The 17,109-nt window shown below is 41.7% G+C and overlaps 1 protein-coding gene across 1 annotated transcript in view; it reads right to left on the reverse strand.

The window, feature by feature from the left end:
• pik3r4 (phosphoinositide-3-kinase, regulatory subunit 4) overlaps window positions 1-17,109 on the reverse strand; it is a 137,308-nt gene that overhangs the window by 107,473 nt on the left and 12,726 nt on the right. The window contains exons 2-3 of the mRNA XM_039737397.1: window positions 16,076-16,823; window positions 6,782-6,915 (exon numbers count right to left, since the gene is read on the reverse strand). Of these exons, the coding sequence (XP_039593331.1) occupies window positions 6,782-6,915; window positions 16,076-16,793 (852 nt within the window). The 5' untranslated portion in view covers window positions 16,794-16,823. The remainder of the gene's footprint in view (window positions 1-6,781; window positions 6,916-16,075; window positions 16,824-17,109) is intronic.

Raw genomic sequence — 17,109 nt, forward strand, 5'->3', positions numbered from 1 at the left:
AACCAAACAGTGCACGATGAATACACACTGGTGTAAATGGAAACAAGCTCAATGGAGAAATGCTGGTTTCTTTTGTTATTTGCATCTTATTGATAGATAGATAGATAGATAGATAGATAGATAGATAGATAGATAGATAGATAGATATAGATTTGAAAGGCACTATATAATAGATAGATAGATAGATAGATAGATAGATAGATAGATAGATAGATAGATAGATAGATAGATAGATACTTTATTAATCCCAAGGGGAAATTCACATAATCCAGCAGCAGTATACTGATACAAAGAAACAATATTAAATTAAATAGTAATAAAAATAAAAAAATGAAAAAAATTAAAATTAATGATAGCATTTACTTCCCCGGGTGGAATTGAAGAGTCGCATAGTGTGGGGGAGGAACGATCTCTTTAGTCTGTCAGTGGAGCAGGACGGTGACAAAAGTCTGTCACTGAAGCTACTCCTCTGTCTGGAAATGACACTGTTAAGTGGATGCAGTGGATAATGCTAATAAGGAGCTATTAAAAACCAAGACTACAGCTGTTTAAGACTACAATAAGTAATAAAGGTTCAAAATCTTAACGAGCGAGACAACTAAAGTGAAGCAGAAGTGTTACTTGAGCAATAAGTGCTTCTTACGAAGTAATTGGGTTGGAGCAAAAAACCTGCAGCCACTGCGGCCCTCCAAGACTGAATCTGCCCACCCCTGCTTTACAGGAACAATGCCGAAAAGAGGGAGCGCCAGTCATGGGAGGGTGAGGATACCCAGGAGAGTGGCTGAAGGTACACAGAGGGCAAGAACTATCAGTTACTAGTCACGATTCCTGTCGAAGAATGATAATACAATCATTTTAAAATATTTGCTCTCTTTTGTCCTGTGTGTACCTTCAGAGCCTCTCCTCTGTATCTGTGTGTGTCTGAAGCTCTCTTCACAGGCGCTCCCTTTCTCAAGCATGTTCTTGTAAAGCCTGCTTCTCAGACTCTGTCATTATTTTTAAGTCACCTTTCTCAACCTCTTGTCTAGTTTTATAGCTTTCATTTTTGAAGGTGACTCTCTCAGCGAGTGTCTTTACTTCTTCCTCGTGCGTCTCACACTCACACTTCCTCTTTCATTGCATCACCAAAGTCAAAATCACGTTGTTCTGAGGGATGAGGGACTGGACACACAGACTTTAGTGTTTAATTATATAGTAGATTTTAAAATGTATTATATTACATCATTTGGCTAGTATTCTAATAATTCTATCCAAATAAGCTGGGTCAAAGGATTATGTATGGAGAAGGTCAAGGGACAGTGGAGCAGATTTAACAGTGCTTGACACACAAGACGGCACAAATTTATGTCAAAATTTAGAAACATTAAGAAATTAAAGAGAACCCTAAGATAAAAAAAAGAGTTCAAAAACAATAAAAATAATTACAAAGGAAAAATAGCTGTATGATGTGTACATGATTAGGGTTTATAGGCGCATCAGAGGAATGTATAAAGGGGGTATGAGGAAAGCTAAAAAGCAATTTGGAAATACGGCAGGAAATTCTCCTAATCTTTCCCTCCATATTTAGATTTGTTCCAAAATTGAGTTCAAAATTGACATGTTAAGAATATTATTATTTCCAGACTTTGCCCGTGGACTTTGATGTTTGCTGATGACATTGTGATCTGTAGTTATAGTAGGGAGCAGGATGAGGAGACCCTGGAGAGGTGGAGATATGAGAGGAGAGGAGTGAAGGTCAGTAGGACCACCACGACAGAATACATGTGTGTGAATTAGAGGGAGGTCAGTGGAATGGTGAGGATGAAGGGAGTGGAGTTGATGAAGGTGGAGGAGTTTAATTACTTGGGATCAACAGTACAGAGTAACGCTGAGTGTGAAATAGAAGTGAAAAAGAGAGTGCAGGCAGGCTGGAGTGGGTGGAGAAGAGTGTCAGGAGCGATTTGTGACAGACGAGTATCAGCAAGAGTGACAGGGAAGGTCTACAGGACGGCAGTGAGACCAGCTTTGCTGTATGGGTAGGAGACGGTGGCACTGAGCAGAAAGCAGGAGACAGAGCTGGAGGTGGCCGAGTTAAAGATGCTAAGATTTGCATTGGGTGTGATGGGGATGGACAGGATTAGAAATGAGGACATTAGAGGGTCAGCTCAAGTTGGAAGACAAAGTTAAAGAGGCGAGATGGCATTGGTTTGGACATGTACAGAGGAGAGATGCTGAGTATATTGGGAGAAGGGTGCTAAGGATGGAGCTGCCAGGTTAAAGGAAAAGAGGAAGGCCTAAGAGAAGGTTTATGGATGTGGTGAGAAAGGACATGCAGGTGATGGGTGTTACAGAACAAGATGATGAGGACAGAAAGATATGAAAGAAGATGATCTGCTGTGGCAACCCCTAACGGGAGCAGCCAAAAGAAGAAGAAGAAGCTATTGTTTAAGCCCATGTACTAATACAGAATGTCAACTATCAAAAATGGACTCCAAGTGTAATAATCATTCTTAACTGGAGAATGGATCTTGTTTACGCCTGTTCCATTCAGACATATGAGATATGTGCTCACTACAGCCATGGCAAAAGGTTTTGAGAATGACGCAAATATTAATTTTCACATAGTCTGCTGCTTCAGTGTTTTTAAATCTTTTTGTCAGATGTTTCTGTGGTATACTGAAGTAGAATTACAAGCATTTCCGAAATGTCATAAGTACATTGGCCATATTTTAGTTATGATAAAAAAAACATTGCTTTTTCTTCAAAAGCTCAATGTATGATAAATTTAATTTAATTTGATTTTAAGTCTAACTTACACAACAAAGATGATAACATTACATGTAAACAAGTTGAAACAAAATGGAATTCAAACCCCCACCAAGACAGAGCAGAGCCAACAGCAAAAGCAAATCTTCAAAAACAACAAAGAAGGGAGAATGTCCTTTTCTGTGATATGAATGCTTATTCTAAGATTTGATTAACTACATCTTGACATATTTTAAGAAAAGTTTTAAACAGATCCTCTAAGGGAGAGTTTGATTTTCTTCTAATTTCAAACAGACTTATAACAGGTAGGTTGTGACACTGCAAGTCTATGCGCTAATAGTATGGTACAGACAATTACAATCAATTTGGCTTCCTACACTTTAAGCCCATCTGGCAGTGCACCAAACACCGATGTTAATGGATTAGAAGTGAATTTGATACCAAGGCTATCTGACAGGCATTCAAAGATTTTTGTTCAAAATTATGTTACTCAGGTCCACTTCCAAAAGATGTGGCCCAGTGAAGCTGGAGCTTGACTGTAACGTTCACAGGTATAATGTCTCCCTGGATACATTTTCCAATGAACTCTCTAGCACACAATACAGTAATCCCTCGCTATATCGTGCTTCGACTTTCGCGGATTCACTCTATCGCAGATTTTAAATGTAAGCACATCTAAATATATATCACGGATTTTCCGCTTGTTCGCGGATTTCTGCAGACAATGGGTCTTTTAATTTATGGTACACGCTTCCTCAGTTTGTTTGCCCTGTTGATTTCATACAAGGGACGCTATTGGCGGATGGCTTAGAAGCTACCCAATCAGAGCACGTATTACATATTAACTAAAACTCCTCAATGCTATAAGATATGCATACCGCGCAGAGCCTGATTGTTTGCTCGTCTCTGCCTCTCTCACCCTCTCTGACATTCTCTGCGCCTGACGGAGGGGCTGTGAGCAGAGGGGCTGTTTGCACAGAAGCTGTTTGCCTAGTGGATACGGACGCACCTCTAAGAAATGCCGCTGCTTTCGGCATATTTAAAAGCACACGTATTGATTTTTTGATTGTTTGCTTTAATCTCTCTCTCTCTCTGACGTTCTCTGCGCCTGACGGAGGAGATGTGAGCAGAGGGGCTGTTTGCTTAGAAGATACTGACGCTCCTCTAAAAAATGCCGCGGCAAACTTAAAAGCACACGTATTGATTTTTTGATTGTTTGCTTTTCTTTGTGAGCGCTCTCTCTCTCTCTCTCTCTCTCTGAAATACTCTGCTCCTGAAGAGAAGATCTATTTGCATTCTTTTACTTGTGAGAAAGAACTGTCATCTCTGTCTTGTCATGGAGCACAGTTTAAACATTTGACTAAAGGGTGTTATTTCATGTCTTGAGGGCTATAATAATGTTAACAGTGTGGGAGAATTTATAAGGGCTTAAAATATATAAAAATAACTACACAAACATATGGTTTCTACTTCGCGGATTTTCACCTATCGCGGGGGGGTCTGGAACGCAACCCCCGCGATCGAGGAGGGATTACTGTACTAGACAACAGGACACCTACCTATTTAATTTATCAGATTGGTTTAAATAGTTAGGGGTAAACATCTCAAGTAAATATAAAGATTTTGTTCAACAAAATTTTGCTATCAGCATGGAAAAAATCCATCTCACATTATCAGGGAGAGTAAATACTGTCAAGAACATCCTTCACAAGCTTCTTTTTCAATTTCACAGGACCCCCATATACATTAACAAATCATTTTTAAGAAATTCTAACCTCATTTATTTGGAATTGGGGGCGTCTATGCATTCTAAAGTGCGATTCTACAAAGACCTAAGGCAGAAGGTGTCATGGCACTACCTAACTTTCAATTTGATTACTTGGCGAAAAATATAAAGACTAAAGACCTGGGCATTGACAACTATACACAAGCCTGGTGTTCAATAGAAATAAAATCCTTCTATGCTTCTTTATATGCCCTGTCCCCAAAAATACAAATTATCATCAATATACCAATAATTGTCCATCAATCACTCAGAATATGGAACCAATACAGGAAGCACTTTAAGGCAGAGAAGCTTTTATCTGTTGCATTTCTACATCATAATCACCTTTCTCTAACCTCTCAAAACTACACATTATTTAAGGTTTGGAAAACATCCAGGATTAAAACACTTAAGATAATTATACATAGATTAGCTGTGTAAGCCCATGCTGTAAAAAGCCCAGGGTCCTAGAATCTATTGAAATTGTCAGAAAAAAATTGAAATGTTGCCCTGTGGTGGATTGGCGTCCTGCTCGGGGTTTGTTTCCTGCCTTGCGCTCTGTGTTGGCTGGGATTGGCTCCAGCAGACCCCCATGACGCTGTAGTTAGGATAGAGTGGGCTGGATAATGGATGGAAATTGAAATGTAGAGATGCCAGGTAATTGAAAGGAACTACTCTGGGCATCTCTCTCCTCGGAGGATTTGTTTTGCTGATGTGCTCGCCTCGCTTGTATATTAGCAGCAGGAGGAAAAGGATAACATAATTTTTGTACATGAAGTGTTATGGTGTGCATTTCTTTTAGAAATGGCATGACGAGCCTTATGAAATGGTAGGGTAATTGGGTACAACAGATAAACTGCCCTAGGTGGTAAGACTTGACAGTTGTCAAGTACACAAGAATTTAATAAAAGAAGGGTAACTGCTCAAGTTCAGAAATGTTTGAGAAGGAGGAAAAGAATGTAGTGTAAAGAGATTTTGAGTAAGATGGCTATGCTCTCTGCTAAAAACATCTTAAGTCTTTTAACCAATCATAATAAATGTCAGGTGATACGTAAGCATTGATTCAGCACTGTTATGTAAATTCAATTGTTTATAAATATGGGACTGTAACTTTGCTCCGTGTCCATTCTGTGGCACCTCTGCATGGGGAACCATCCCTTAGTAGACTGTTGTAACGGAGTGTTTTCCTCTTCATGAAGAGAAATTAAAGACGTAAGAAGAAGCTTCCTCCTGCCTGGTTTCTGACTCAAAGAGGTTCTAGGGGAACAATTTTCTTTCTTTAATATATTTACAATTTCATTTCTTTCACAAAGATGAAATGACTGGAACTGATATTTGACTGGTCACATTATTTCACTCTAGAAGCATTCACAAACTGTTTATATTTATTTCTTAACCAGGTGCATAATGGGATAAAAGTGGGAACCATGAAATATTTTTTGTCTTGAAAGCACAGCAGGATTTTGCCATTTTATTAAAAAATATAGGATTTTGAAACAATAATAGATAATCATAAAAAAATAGGTAATAATCTTTTATATAAACGTCAACGTGTGTGTGTCTATCCGGCCCGGAAGTGGTAGGTGGAGTCAGGGTAATGGCTCCACCTCCGAGGAAACAGACAGGGCCAGCATGTCAGCAAAACGAAACCTCAGAAGAAAGGCAAAGTCGCTTATCCGCTAACATCGGATATCCCTTTTATTTTCCTCTTGCCGCTACTACACAAGCGAGGCGAGTACGTTGGCAAAACGAATCCTCTGAAGAAAGACAGTCGCTTAGCCGCTACTACACAAGCGAAGCCGGCACATCAGCAAAACGAATCCTCTGAGGAGAGATGTCCAGAGTAGTTCCTTTCAATTACCTGACATCGCTACATTTCAATTTTTTTTCTGATGATTTCAAAAGTTTCTAGGACCCCAGGCTTACACAGCTAGTTAAATGTTTAATAACAGGTTCACATGCCAAGTTTACGATGGATTCAAAATGCCCCTATTAAATTCAATTTTGTAGAAAGATTTAAAAATATAGACTCATTTTTGTATCCAACGCAAGAGGAATAATCCAAAGTTGTACTGCCTACAGATCCTGTGTGGAAAGGCAGATGTCTGAACACAGTACGCCTTTTCTTTTTTTTCCTCACCCACAAACAAAATGAGGTAAATAAAATGAACTCACCATTTACATTTTAGATCTGAACAACAAATACTCAAACATTGATGAGGAATTTACAAGTAAACAGACATTGCTATCAAAATAACTGGAAGTACAAACCAGGTGACGGATGTTCCTGTCCTCAATTTTGGTGAGCACCTGTTCAGGTTGAAAATGTCCTTTTCGATAGGCCAGCAGCTGAGAAAGGTCAAATAACGGTACTCCTTCTGTAAAGAGTTCTGCTATGACACAACCTAAAAAAAAAACACATCAACAGATAAATAAAGATATACAAACACAATCAGAAAAGGAAAACTGAACAAGTTAGAAACATCTGTGACATAACTGATTAAAATGTACAAAACTGTCCCTTTGCTATTCAGTCCCCTGTCGTACAACACACACTGTCCAACCTCTGACACACTTTTGTACTCTTAAATGGCTTTGTCTGATTGGAGAAGCTCTCCATGTAATGCTACCGTGTAACAGCTGTCAGAAAACACCAACAACTACATAACACAGCCTTGAAGGGATTTGCTTTCTAAGGCCAGGTTTATACTTCACGCGACTCAACGCCTGCTCCAGCGGACGCTCCTGCTACGCAAGCGTTGTACTGTTTATAGTTGCGCGTGTAAATCTGGAAGAATCCACCAGGTGGCAGTGCGAGATATCGTTACGGTGACAACAGGTTTGGCTTTGCTGTGTTGTGAATTGCCTGGAACAGCCATTAAATTCCGATGACACCTTACCGCAATATCTCCGAAAAGGATGTTTAATGATTAAACCCATCAATCTAGGTATGTGTCCATTCCAGTTCGCACTGGGCACGAAACTGAAACAATCCCTGAACGAGGCATCAGCTCATCGCAAGGTGAATACAAGAACTCACATACACTGGAGTCATTTTAATGTCACCAATTCTGCACATCTTTGGAAGGAAATCGGAGCCCACTGTGGAAACCCAGCAGGAAAACATGCAAAGTCCAGGCAGGGAATACCAGTGACGTGACTCCCTGCGAGACAGAAGTGCTACCGGTCCACCACCGTGTCACCCCCATGTGTTTAATGATTAACAGTATTCATTATTTAAACGAAATTAACGATTTATCTGTAAAATGCAATATACCGGTACATACTTTAATGCATTTCATGATGCAAGTGATATCAAGTATAAATCTAAGGATTCTAAATGTGCAGAGAGTTGGCATATCATGAATGCAATGTGTTCTGTGTGGAGATTACTGCTGTCAGGTCAGAAGGAAGCCCCAGAAAAAAAAAAAAAAAAGACGGCACAAAAGATGGTACATGAGACTTTTAAAATGTATCGTGTCATTACGATGGGGAATATGTGACGCTTGAATATAAAAGCACCACGAATGCATTTGTATCTCGGCATTTTGCTTCACCTCATCGAACCGTTCATCAAACATCGAAGCGCGCACATCGATCCCGTAGGATCCTCGAAGCAGTATTTCTGTCACATGGAGATAGTAAAGAGAGACTCTGACGTCACACCAACTTTAATAACACTGCACCTCCCAAATTTTTGCTGGCACTGCAACCCGCACACGCGTCGCGTTAATTTCTGAGGGCCTGCTCAGAGGACGCGTCAAATGAATGCTGGGAACGCGTGGCAGCCGTGATGAGTGTGTACGCGTTCTAAGCATGAAGTATAAATGAGCCCTAATAGCAATGATGCCCAGCTTTACTGACTGGAATAGTGCCGCCTGTGCCCCTTCTTCTTGAACGACTACGTCTAGCGCTGCCAAGTTAGCTATGACTCGCCTTTACATCTTGGTTTACAATACATATAGACTAACTAAACTGTGACTAGTGTTCAGTTCTCTCCAATTGTTTCAACGATGCACATCTTGCAGCATTTCTTCAGTGGCGGCTAACTGTAAGCCAGGCTCCAGTATAGGCCATGTTTGGGAGGTATTTTGAAATAATGACAGTAGAGAAAACTTTCCAATGATTTCTACAGCTCTTGACTGAGCGTTTGAATTGAACTTTGACTCTTGACCAAAGATCGAGGGGTAGAGGTGGATCTTTAATTCAAACGCTTAGTCACATGTGCAGTCTCTGTTATGTTGTGCATCAATTTTTCTTTTTCTTTAAGCAAAAGCCTGTTGCAAGCCAAGAACTGGATAGCCGACATGTGGATTATGTGGCACAAGTAATGGCAGATTTTTTTTTTTCCTCTATGGGCGTTTTTCATATCATTTGCCATTATACAGCTTTGGTCTCCATCTCCATTGGCTTGTATTATATCATGAGACATTTTTGTCTTTGTTCTACATGAAACTTTGAAATGAAACATTTTTCTCAGTCATCACTGCAAAAAAAAACTTACAGATGTGTGTCATGGCTTCATAAGACACCTCGGCTTGCTTCTACACTTTGTAGTCTGCATTTGCCATTGTCTAACAAGAGGTCAAGAGCTGTGCCCATGAAAGTCAATGAAGCCATTCTACTTCTTCTTCTTTCTGCTGATAGGGGTCACCACAGCGGATCATCTTCTTCCATGTCTTCCTGTCCTCGTCATCTTGTTCAGTCACCCCCATCACCTGCATGTCCTCTCTCACCACCTCCATAAACCTTCTCTTAGGCCTTTCTCTTCTCCTCTTGCCTGGCAGCTCTATCCTTAGTACCCTTCTCCCAATATACCCAGCATCTCTCCTCTGCACATGTCCAAACCAACGCCATCTCGCCTCTCTGACTTTGTTTCTCAACCGTCCAACTTGAGCTGACCTTCCGATGTCCTCATTTCTAATCCTGTCTATCCTTGTCACACCCAATGCAAGTCTTAGCATCTTTAACTCGGCCACCTCCATCTCTTTCTCCTGTGCCGCTGTCTCTAGCCCATGACACAGCTGCTCTCACTACCATCTTGAAGAGCTTCCCTTTCTCTCTTGACGACACCCGTCTATGAGGCTGAAACCTATCAATAAAACCAATTGAGGGCTCTGTAAAACCTTAGGATGGCCTAAATCAACTGTCTGTAATATCATGAAGAAGAAACACTGGTGAGCTCAGTAATTGGAAAGAGACTGCTAGGCCAAAGAAGACCTCCACTGGTGACGACAGTAGAATCCTCACTATGGTAAGGAAAAAGCTCCAAATGCCTCTCTGATAGATCAGAAACAGTCTTTAAGAGGCAGATGTAGACATGTCAGAGAAGACTATCTGCTGAAGACTTCATGATCAGAAATACACGACACACTGCAAGATGCAACCACTAGTTAGCCGTAAAAACAGGATGGCCAGATTACTTATTTGCCAAAAAAAACGAGTCTGCAGAATTCTGGAAAATGGTCTTGTAGACGGATGAGACAAAGATGAACCTGCTGTATCACAATGACGGCAACAGCCAAAGTGTGGAGATGACAAGGAACTCCCCCTTGATCCAAAGCAGACCACCTCATCTGTTAAACATGGCGGTGCTGGGGGTGTTATTGCTTGGGCATGTATGGCTGCCACAGGTCCTGGTACACTTCACTTAATTGATGATGGAACTGCTGACAGCAGTTGCACAATGAATTCTGAAGTGTGTAGAAACATCTGATCTGCTCAAATTCTTGTCAATGCCTCCAAACATTGGACATCACTTTATCCTACAGCAAGATCATGCTGCTAAATTGTTCAAAGCTAAGTAATTGAAAACTCTTGAATGACCAAACCAGTCACCTGATTCCATATGTTGAAGAGAACACTAAGGTGGCAAGCTCCTGAAACAAGCAGGAGCTGAAGATGGCTGCATTAGAGGCTTGGCAGAGCATCACCAGAGAAGATCCTCAGCCCCTGGCGATGTTGATGAATGGCAGACTTCAAGCAGCTATTGCATGCAAGGGATACGCACCTCTGATGGCTTTAATATACCAACCATTGCTATGTCCCAAATATTATGATGTCCCCCATGAAACTTGGGGAAACCTGTAGAAAGTGTTGATCATTTCTGCATGTTGTGACCGAAATATACTGCTCAACAAAATGAAAGGAACCTTTTTTAATGAGAGTATAGCATCAAGTCCATAACACTTGTGGGCTGTTGATCTGGTCAGTTAAGTTGCAGAAGGGCTTGTCAATCAGTTTCAGCTGCTTTAGTGCACTGGAGGGGGGCAACAATGAGATGACCTCCAAAACAGGAATGAATGGTTTAACAGGTGGAGGGAGGCCACTGACATTTTTCCCCTCCTCATCTGTTTTGTCACTCGTTTTGCATTTGTCTACGGTCAGTGTCACTGCTGGTAGGTAGCATGAGGCCATACCTGGACCCTACAGAGCTGGCACAGGTTGTCCAACGTCTCCAGGATGGCACATTAATATGTGCCTGCCATTGCCAGAAGGTTTACTGTGTCTCCCAGCAAGTGTCTCAATGGCATGGAGGAGATTTCAGGAGACAGACGGGCAGTTCCTCTAGGGCAGCTGGACAGGGTCCCTCGTAGAAGGTCCTTAACCCATCAGCAGGACCCACCGGTATCTGCTCCTTTGTGCAAGGAGGAACAGGATGAGCATTGGCAGAGCCTACAAAATAACCTCCAGCAGGCAGGCAGGCAGGCCACTGGTGTGAATGTCTCTGAGCAAACAATCAGAAACAGACTTCATGAGGGGGGCCTGAAGGCCCGATAATGTCCTCTAATGGGCACCGTGGAGCTCGATTGGCATTTGCCATAGAATACCAGAATTGGCAGCTCCGCCACGGGAGCCCTGTGCTTTTCTCAGAGGAGAGCAACAATGAGACGACCCTGAGCACATGTGACAAGACGTGAAAGCGTCTGGAGAAGCCGTGGAGAACGTTCTGCTGCCTGTAACATCGTTCAGCATGACCAGTTTGGTGGTGGTTCAGTGATGGTCTAGGGAGGCATCCATGGAAGGACACACAGACCTCTACAGGCTAGACAATGGCACCACAGGACTGCCATTAGATATCGGGATGAAATCCTTGGACCCATTCTCAGACCTTATGCTGGTTCCTCCTGGTGCATGACAATGCCCAGCCTCATGTGGAGAGAGGATGAAAGAATCGATACTATTGACATCCCCAACAACCCCCACTCACTCGCCTGACCTCAATCCAATAGAACACCTCTGGGTGGGACATTATGTTTCGGTCCATCCACCACCTCAGCCTGTCTAGGAGCTCAGTGATGCCCTGGTCCAGATCTGGAAGGAGATCCCCCAGGACACCATCCGTCGTCTCATTAGGACGTTGTCAGGCACGTTGGAGGTGGGCATACAAACTACCGAGTATGATTTGGAGTTGCTGCAATGAAATTTCGGCCAAATAGACTCACCTGCCTGCCTGCCGCCTCATTTTTTCACTTTGATTTTCGGGGTGTCTTTGAATTGAGCCCTCTCTGTCAGTTGATCCTTTTCATTTCCATCCTTTCATTCCTCACACATCACCATATCAGTCCATAGCAGTAGAAAGAGTCAGCAGGAGTTTTTTTCCCTATTGAGATCTGATGTGTTTTCAAAGTGTTCCTTTCATTTTTTTGAGCAGTTTATAACAGATCTGAAAATTGTTTTAAGGAGGAGTGGGCACAACATCGCCACGTTCAGATGTGCCAAACTGACAGACTCTTACCGAAAAAGACTGAGTGCTTTAATAAAATCAGATTTAGATTGCAGTTTTGCAGTAAAGGTCAGGTCATTTCTGACAGGATTACTCTTGTTTTCATTATTTTTTTATTTATTTATTTTTTTAAATCAGACCTGCCAATATTGGCGTGTAGACTTTTCATGTGGTGAGGCGGTTGGCCTTCTGCTGTTATGCACCTAAAATCTGAAATAGCCTGTGTCACACACGTGTGCATGGGAGGCAGCTGAAGGGCTTAGAGAGGACTGATGATACAGCTGCCCCTCGGGCGGGGTACGCTAACGCTCTTTCTGAGTTCTCTACCGGTCTTTCCCGGGAAATTCCACCAGGAGCCGACACCTCGAAGCGAGACACATCACTTCCGGTCCCGGCCCCGGGGACGACCTCACTTCCAGGTCCGGCACAGAGGACGACATCACTTCCGCCCTCCGTCCTATAAAGACTCCTGCTTTTGCTCTGGCAGGCAGTTCTGTTTTGGACTCTGTTGAGTAAACTTGACTCTGAATGAATCAATTACGTTTGCAGCCAGGAAACCGGATTAAACGGGTGGCTGCCCCAAACCTTGCCACGCCTCAAGTCTCTTCTTTCTACACCTGTCAATAGGAATTCGCCAGGCTGATACGGTGGAGCACTTTAAAAAAACTGCTGAAAACACATTACTGTAACATGGCTTTCTGATAACTTCACCTTCATTTAATCCTGATACTCTGTATTTTCAATTCATTATAATAACTATTCATGGTGGCTCTAAAATCCGTACTGACCCCTATTCTCCCTTCTGTTTCTTTTCCCGGTTTTCTGTGGTGGAGATCTGCACCATCACCACCTGATCAAAGCACCGTGATATCCTACATTGATGGATTAAAAGCCAGAAGTCTGCATGATCATCATCAAGTCCTTCTATGAGAACCCTAAATACAAAGGGGACTGTTTCATTTATGTTAGGTAGAATGCCCAGAGGGGGCTGGCAGTGTTGTGATGTGAGATTTTGCATTTAACTTGATAAATATTTTGTATGCCTTTATTTGTAATTTAGGCAAAGCAATGTAATTTAGCGTTTACCCCACCTTTGCGACTGCGTCTCTTTGCATTTTACGACAGGATTTGGGGGATGTGTCTTAAACCAGTTTGATGAGTATTTCTCTGCTAAAGTCTTTCAACACCCGCAAGGAAGCCAGGTTACGTTAACATATGGTTTGGGGGATGGCAGATGTTAAGATGTTCTATTTCACCCATTGGTCTGAGGTATGACTGTTAAAATTTGGCTTGTCTCAGAGGCCTCCAAGTACCATGATGTCCTATTGGCTCTAGGGGTTGGACAGAACATCTATAAATGTACATGCTTAACGTCACAATCTCTCTCTTGCTAACAACTGATGAAGACTATCACACCATGAACTGACAAGAGCAGCACAATGAAGAGCAAGGCTCAGCAGACATATTGAACAGGCTTGTGGCCTGTTCTGAAGAAAGCTGAGCACCAATGATACCTTAACTAGAGACATTTTAAGTAACTATAACTCTGTGTGCTATCTGAATTACACATCATTTTATCAGGTTGTATGGTTGCCAATATTCAAATGTACTTTGCATTTTGTTATTATTTATGAATATTATCAGTAATACATTATTTTATGTGTAACTTAACTCCTGTTTGTCTTTTTACTACATCTAATTGCCTGAGGTTATAGATATAGAAGGGAAGGTGGGGATAAGTTATATAGAATAATACCTTATAAACAGTGGTAAGTCTGTGAGATTAGGCATTCTAAGGCTACATATTAATAATACAATAGGGAAAAGTAGAGCAAAATATATATATATATATATACATATATATATATTAATCTACCAAGATAAAACAGAGGTCTTGTGGCCTAGAACCCCTGCAGATTTAATTTTTTTTCTCTCCAGTCATCTGGAGATTTTTGGTTTTTTTTCTGTCCTTCCTGGCCATCGGACCTTACTCTTATTCTATGTTAATTAGTGTAGTCTTATTCTAATTCTTACTTTGTCTTTTATTTCTCTTTTCTTCATCATGTGGAGCACTTTGAGCTACAAACCGGATTCCAAAAAAGTTGGGACACTATACAAATCGTGAATAAAAACTGAATGCAATGATGTGGAGGTGCCAACTTCTAATATTTTATTCAGAATAGAACATAAATCACGGAACAAAAGTTTAAACTGAGAAAATGTATCATTTTAAGGGAAAAATATGTTGATTCAGAATTTCATGGTGTCAACAAATCCCAAAAAGTTGGGACAAGGCCATTTTCACCACTGTGTGGCATCTCCCCTTCTTCTTACAACACTCAACAGACGTCTGGGGACCGAGGAGACCAGTTTCTCAAGTTTAGAAATAGGAATGCTCTCCCATTCTTGTCTAATACAGGCCTCTAACTGTTCAATCGTCTTGGGCCTTCTTTGTTGCACCTATTTATGATGCGCCAAATGTTCTCTATAGGTGAAAGATCTGGACTGCAGACTGGCCATTTCAGTACCCGGATCCTTCTCCTACGCAGCCATGATGTTGTGATTGATGCAGAATGTGGTCTGGCATTATCTTGTTGAAAAATGCAGGGTCTTCCCTGAAAGAGATGACGTCTGGATGGGAGCATATGTTGTTCTAGAACCTGAATATATTTTTCTGCATTGATGGTGCCTTTCCAGACATGCAAGCTGCCCATGCCACACGCACTCATGCAACCCCATACCATCAGAGATGCAGGCTTCTGAACTGAGCGTTGATAACAACTTGGGTTGTCCTTGTCCTCTTTGGTCCGGATGACATGGCGTCCCAGATTTCCAAAAGAACTTGAATCGTGACTCGTCTGACCACAGAACAGTCTTCCATTTTGCCACACTCCATTTTAAATGATCCCTGGCCCAGTGACAACGCCTGAGCTTGTGGATCTTGCTTAGAAATGGCTTCTTCTTTGCACTGTAGAGTTTCAGCTGGCAACGGCGGATGGCACAGTGGATTGTGTTCACTGACAATGGTTTCTGGAAGTATTCCTGAGCCCATTCTGTGATTTCCTTTACAGTAGCATTCCTGTTTGTGGTGCAGTGTCGTTTAAGGGCCCGGAGATCACGGGCATCCAGTATGGTTTTACGGCCTTGACCCTTACGCACAGAGATTGTTCCAGATTCTCTGAATCTTCGGATGATGTTATGCACAGTTGATGATGATAGATGCAAAGTCTTTGCAATTTTTCGCTGGGTAACACCTTTCTGATATTGCTCCACTATCTTTCTGCGTAACATTGTGGGAATTGGTGATCCTCTACCCATCTTGGCTTCTGAGAGACACTGCCACTCTGAGAAGCTTTTTATACCCAATCATGTTGCCAATTGACCTAATTAGTGTTTATTGGTCTTCCAGCTCTTCGTTATGCTCAAATTTACTTTTTCCAGCCTCTTATTGCTACTTGTCCCAACTTTTTTGGGATTTGTTGACACTGTGAAATTTTGAATCAACATATTTTTCCTTTAAAATGATACATTTACTCGGATTAAACGTTTGATCTGTCATCTACGTTCTATTACAAATAAAATATTGACATTTGCCATCTCCACATCATTGCATTCAGTTTTTATTCACAATTTGTTTAGTGTCCCAACTTTTTTGGAATCCGGTTTGTATATTATCTGTATGAAAATGTGCTATAGAAGTAAACGTTGTTGTTGTTGTCCACTGCATGCTAAAGCTATACCTAAACAAACTGAAGCATTTTGTACAATGATAATAGCAAACAATGATGTAACAGACAAAATCATTTAAGAATTAGGGTTCCAAAGACTATTAATACAACCTGCTGAGAAAATATCCATGGCTTGCTTGAGCTCCCCTCGTGTGCGCTGACTGGTGCTCGCGAGGTCCACAAGCGGAGTTGTCTGGTCGCTGTCTGTCGCAAACATATTGCCATCCACAAATCGCTCAGGGGCAATATAGCAAGTTCTCCTCCGGGAGGTGTCAAAAAAATAATTAAAATCTGCCGGATTATCTTCGGGGATGTAGGTTGGTTTAAAGCTGGCAAAGTCGGCCAAGAGAACCCAGTTCCAACTTGTCACCATAATATTTTCCGTTTTTATGTCTCCATGTCGGACTCCTGATTTATGAGACTGGTCCACTGCATTCAAGATCTGGAAGGCAATCCACTTCTTTTCAATGTTGTTAAGGAAGGGTCGGGTGCTGATCCTGTCATACAGGTTATCCCTCACATACTGCCGGAATAATATGGCGGCCTTTTCATTTAAGGTGGCCTTTTGGAAAGGGAGGCAATTTTGGGATGAGTGCAGTCTTATCTTCAGTTCTTCAAGCTCTTGCTTGTAACTGGTCAAAGGTAACGTCGGGTCCTGGATGGCAAACACTTTGACTACCACTAAACCTTCTCTGTGCTTGGCTCTAGCCACTTTAAAGAACCTTGTGCTACCGAGGCTCTTGTCGTACTCATAATCGTGAATGTCGGAGAAGTAACTGTCGACAGAAAGAATCTGAGAAGGGGCAATGCCAGCCAGCTGATTTCCCATGATGCTCTCACAGTCCAATTCAGTTATTTCCTGCAAAGAGAAATGTTTCGAATTAGTAATTATAGTGTCAAACCTATTCTCAATCCCATGTAGTACACAATGGCCATAGCCCATTCCACTAGGTCATTAGTGGCACACAAGGACTGTTAAGACAGCAAATTTAAAAGGGTGCAGGAACTCAGCAACACTCCCGGTCTGTATTTCTGAGAGAATGGATAAACTGCAGCTTGAACCAAAACTTTGGTCAGCACTGTTCTTTATCTGAGAGCAAAGCTGTGCAGAGGATCCTTCAGAAAAAAGGGCTCCCAAATGGACG

The sequence above is a fragment of the Polypterus senegalus genome, chromosome 15, assembly GCF_016835505.1.
Source record: "Polypterus senegalus isolate Bchr_013 chromosome 15, ASM1683550v1, whole genome shotgun sequence".
In the NCBI taxonomy this organism is placed as follows: Eukaryota; Metazoa; Chordata; class Cladistia; order Polypteriformes; family Polypteridae; genus Polypterus; species Polypterus senegalus.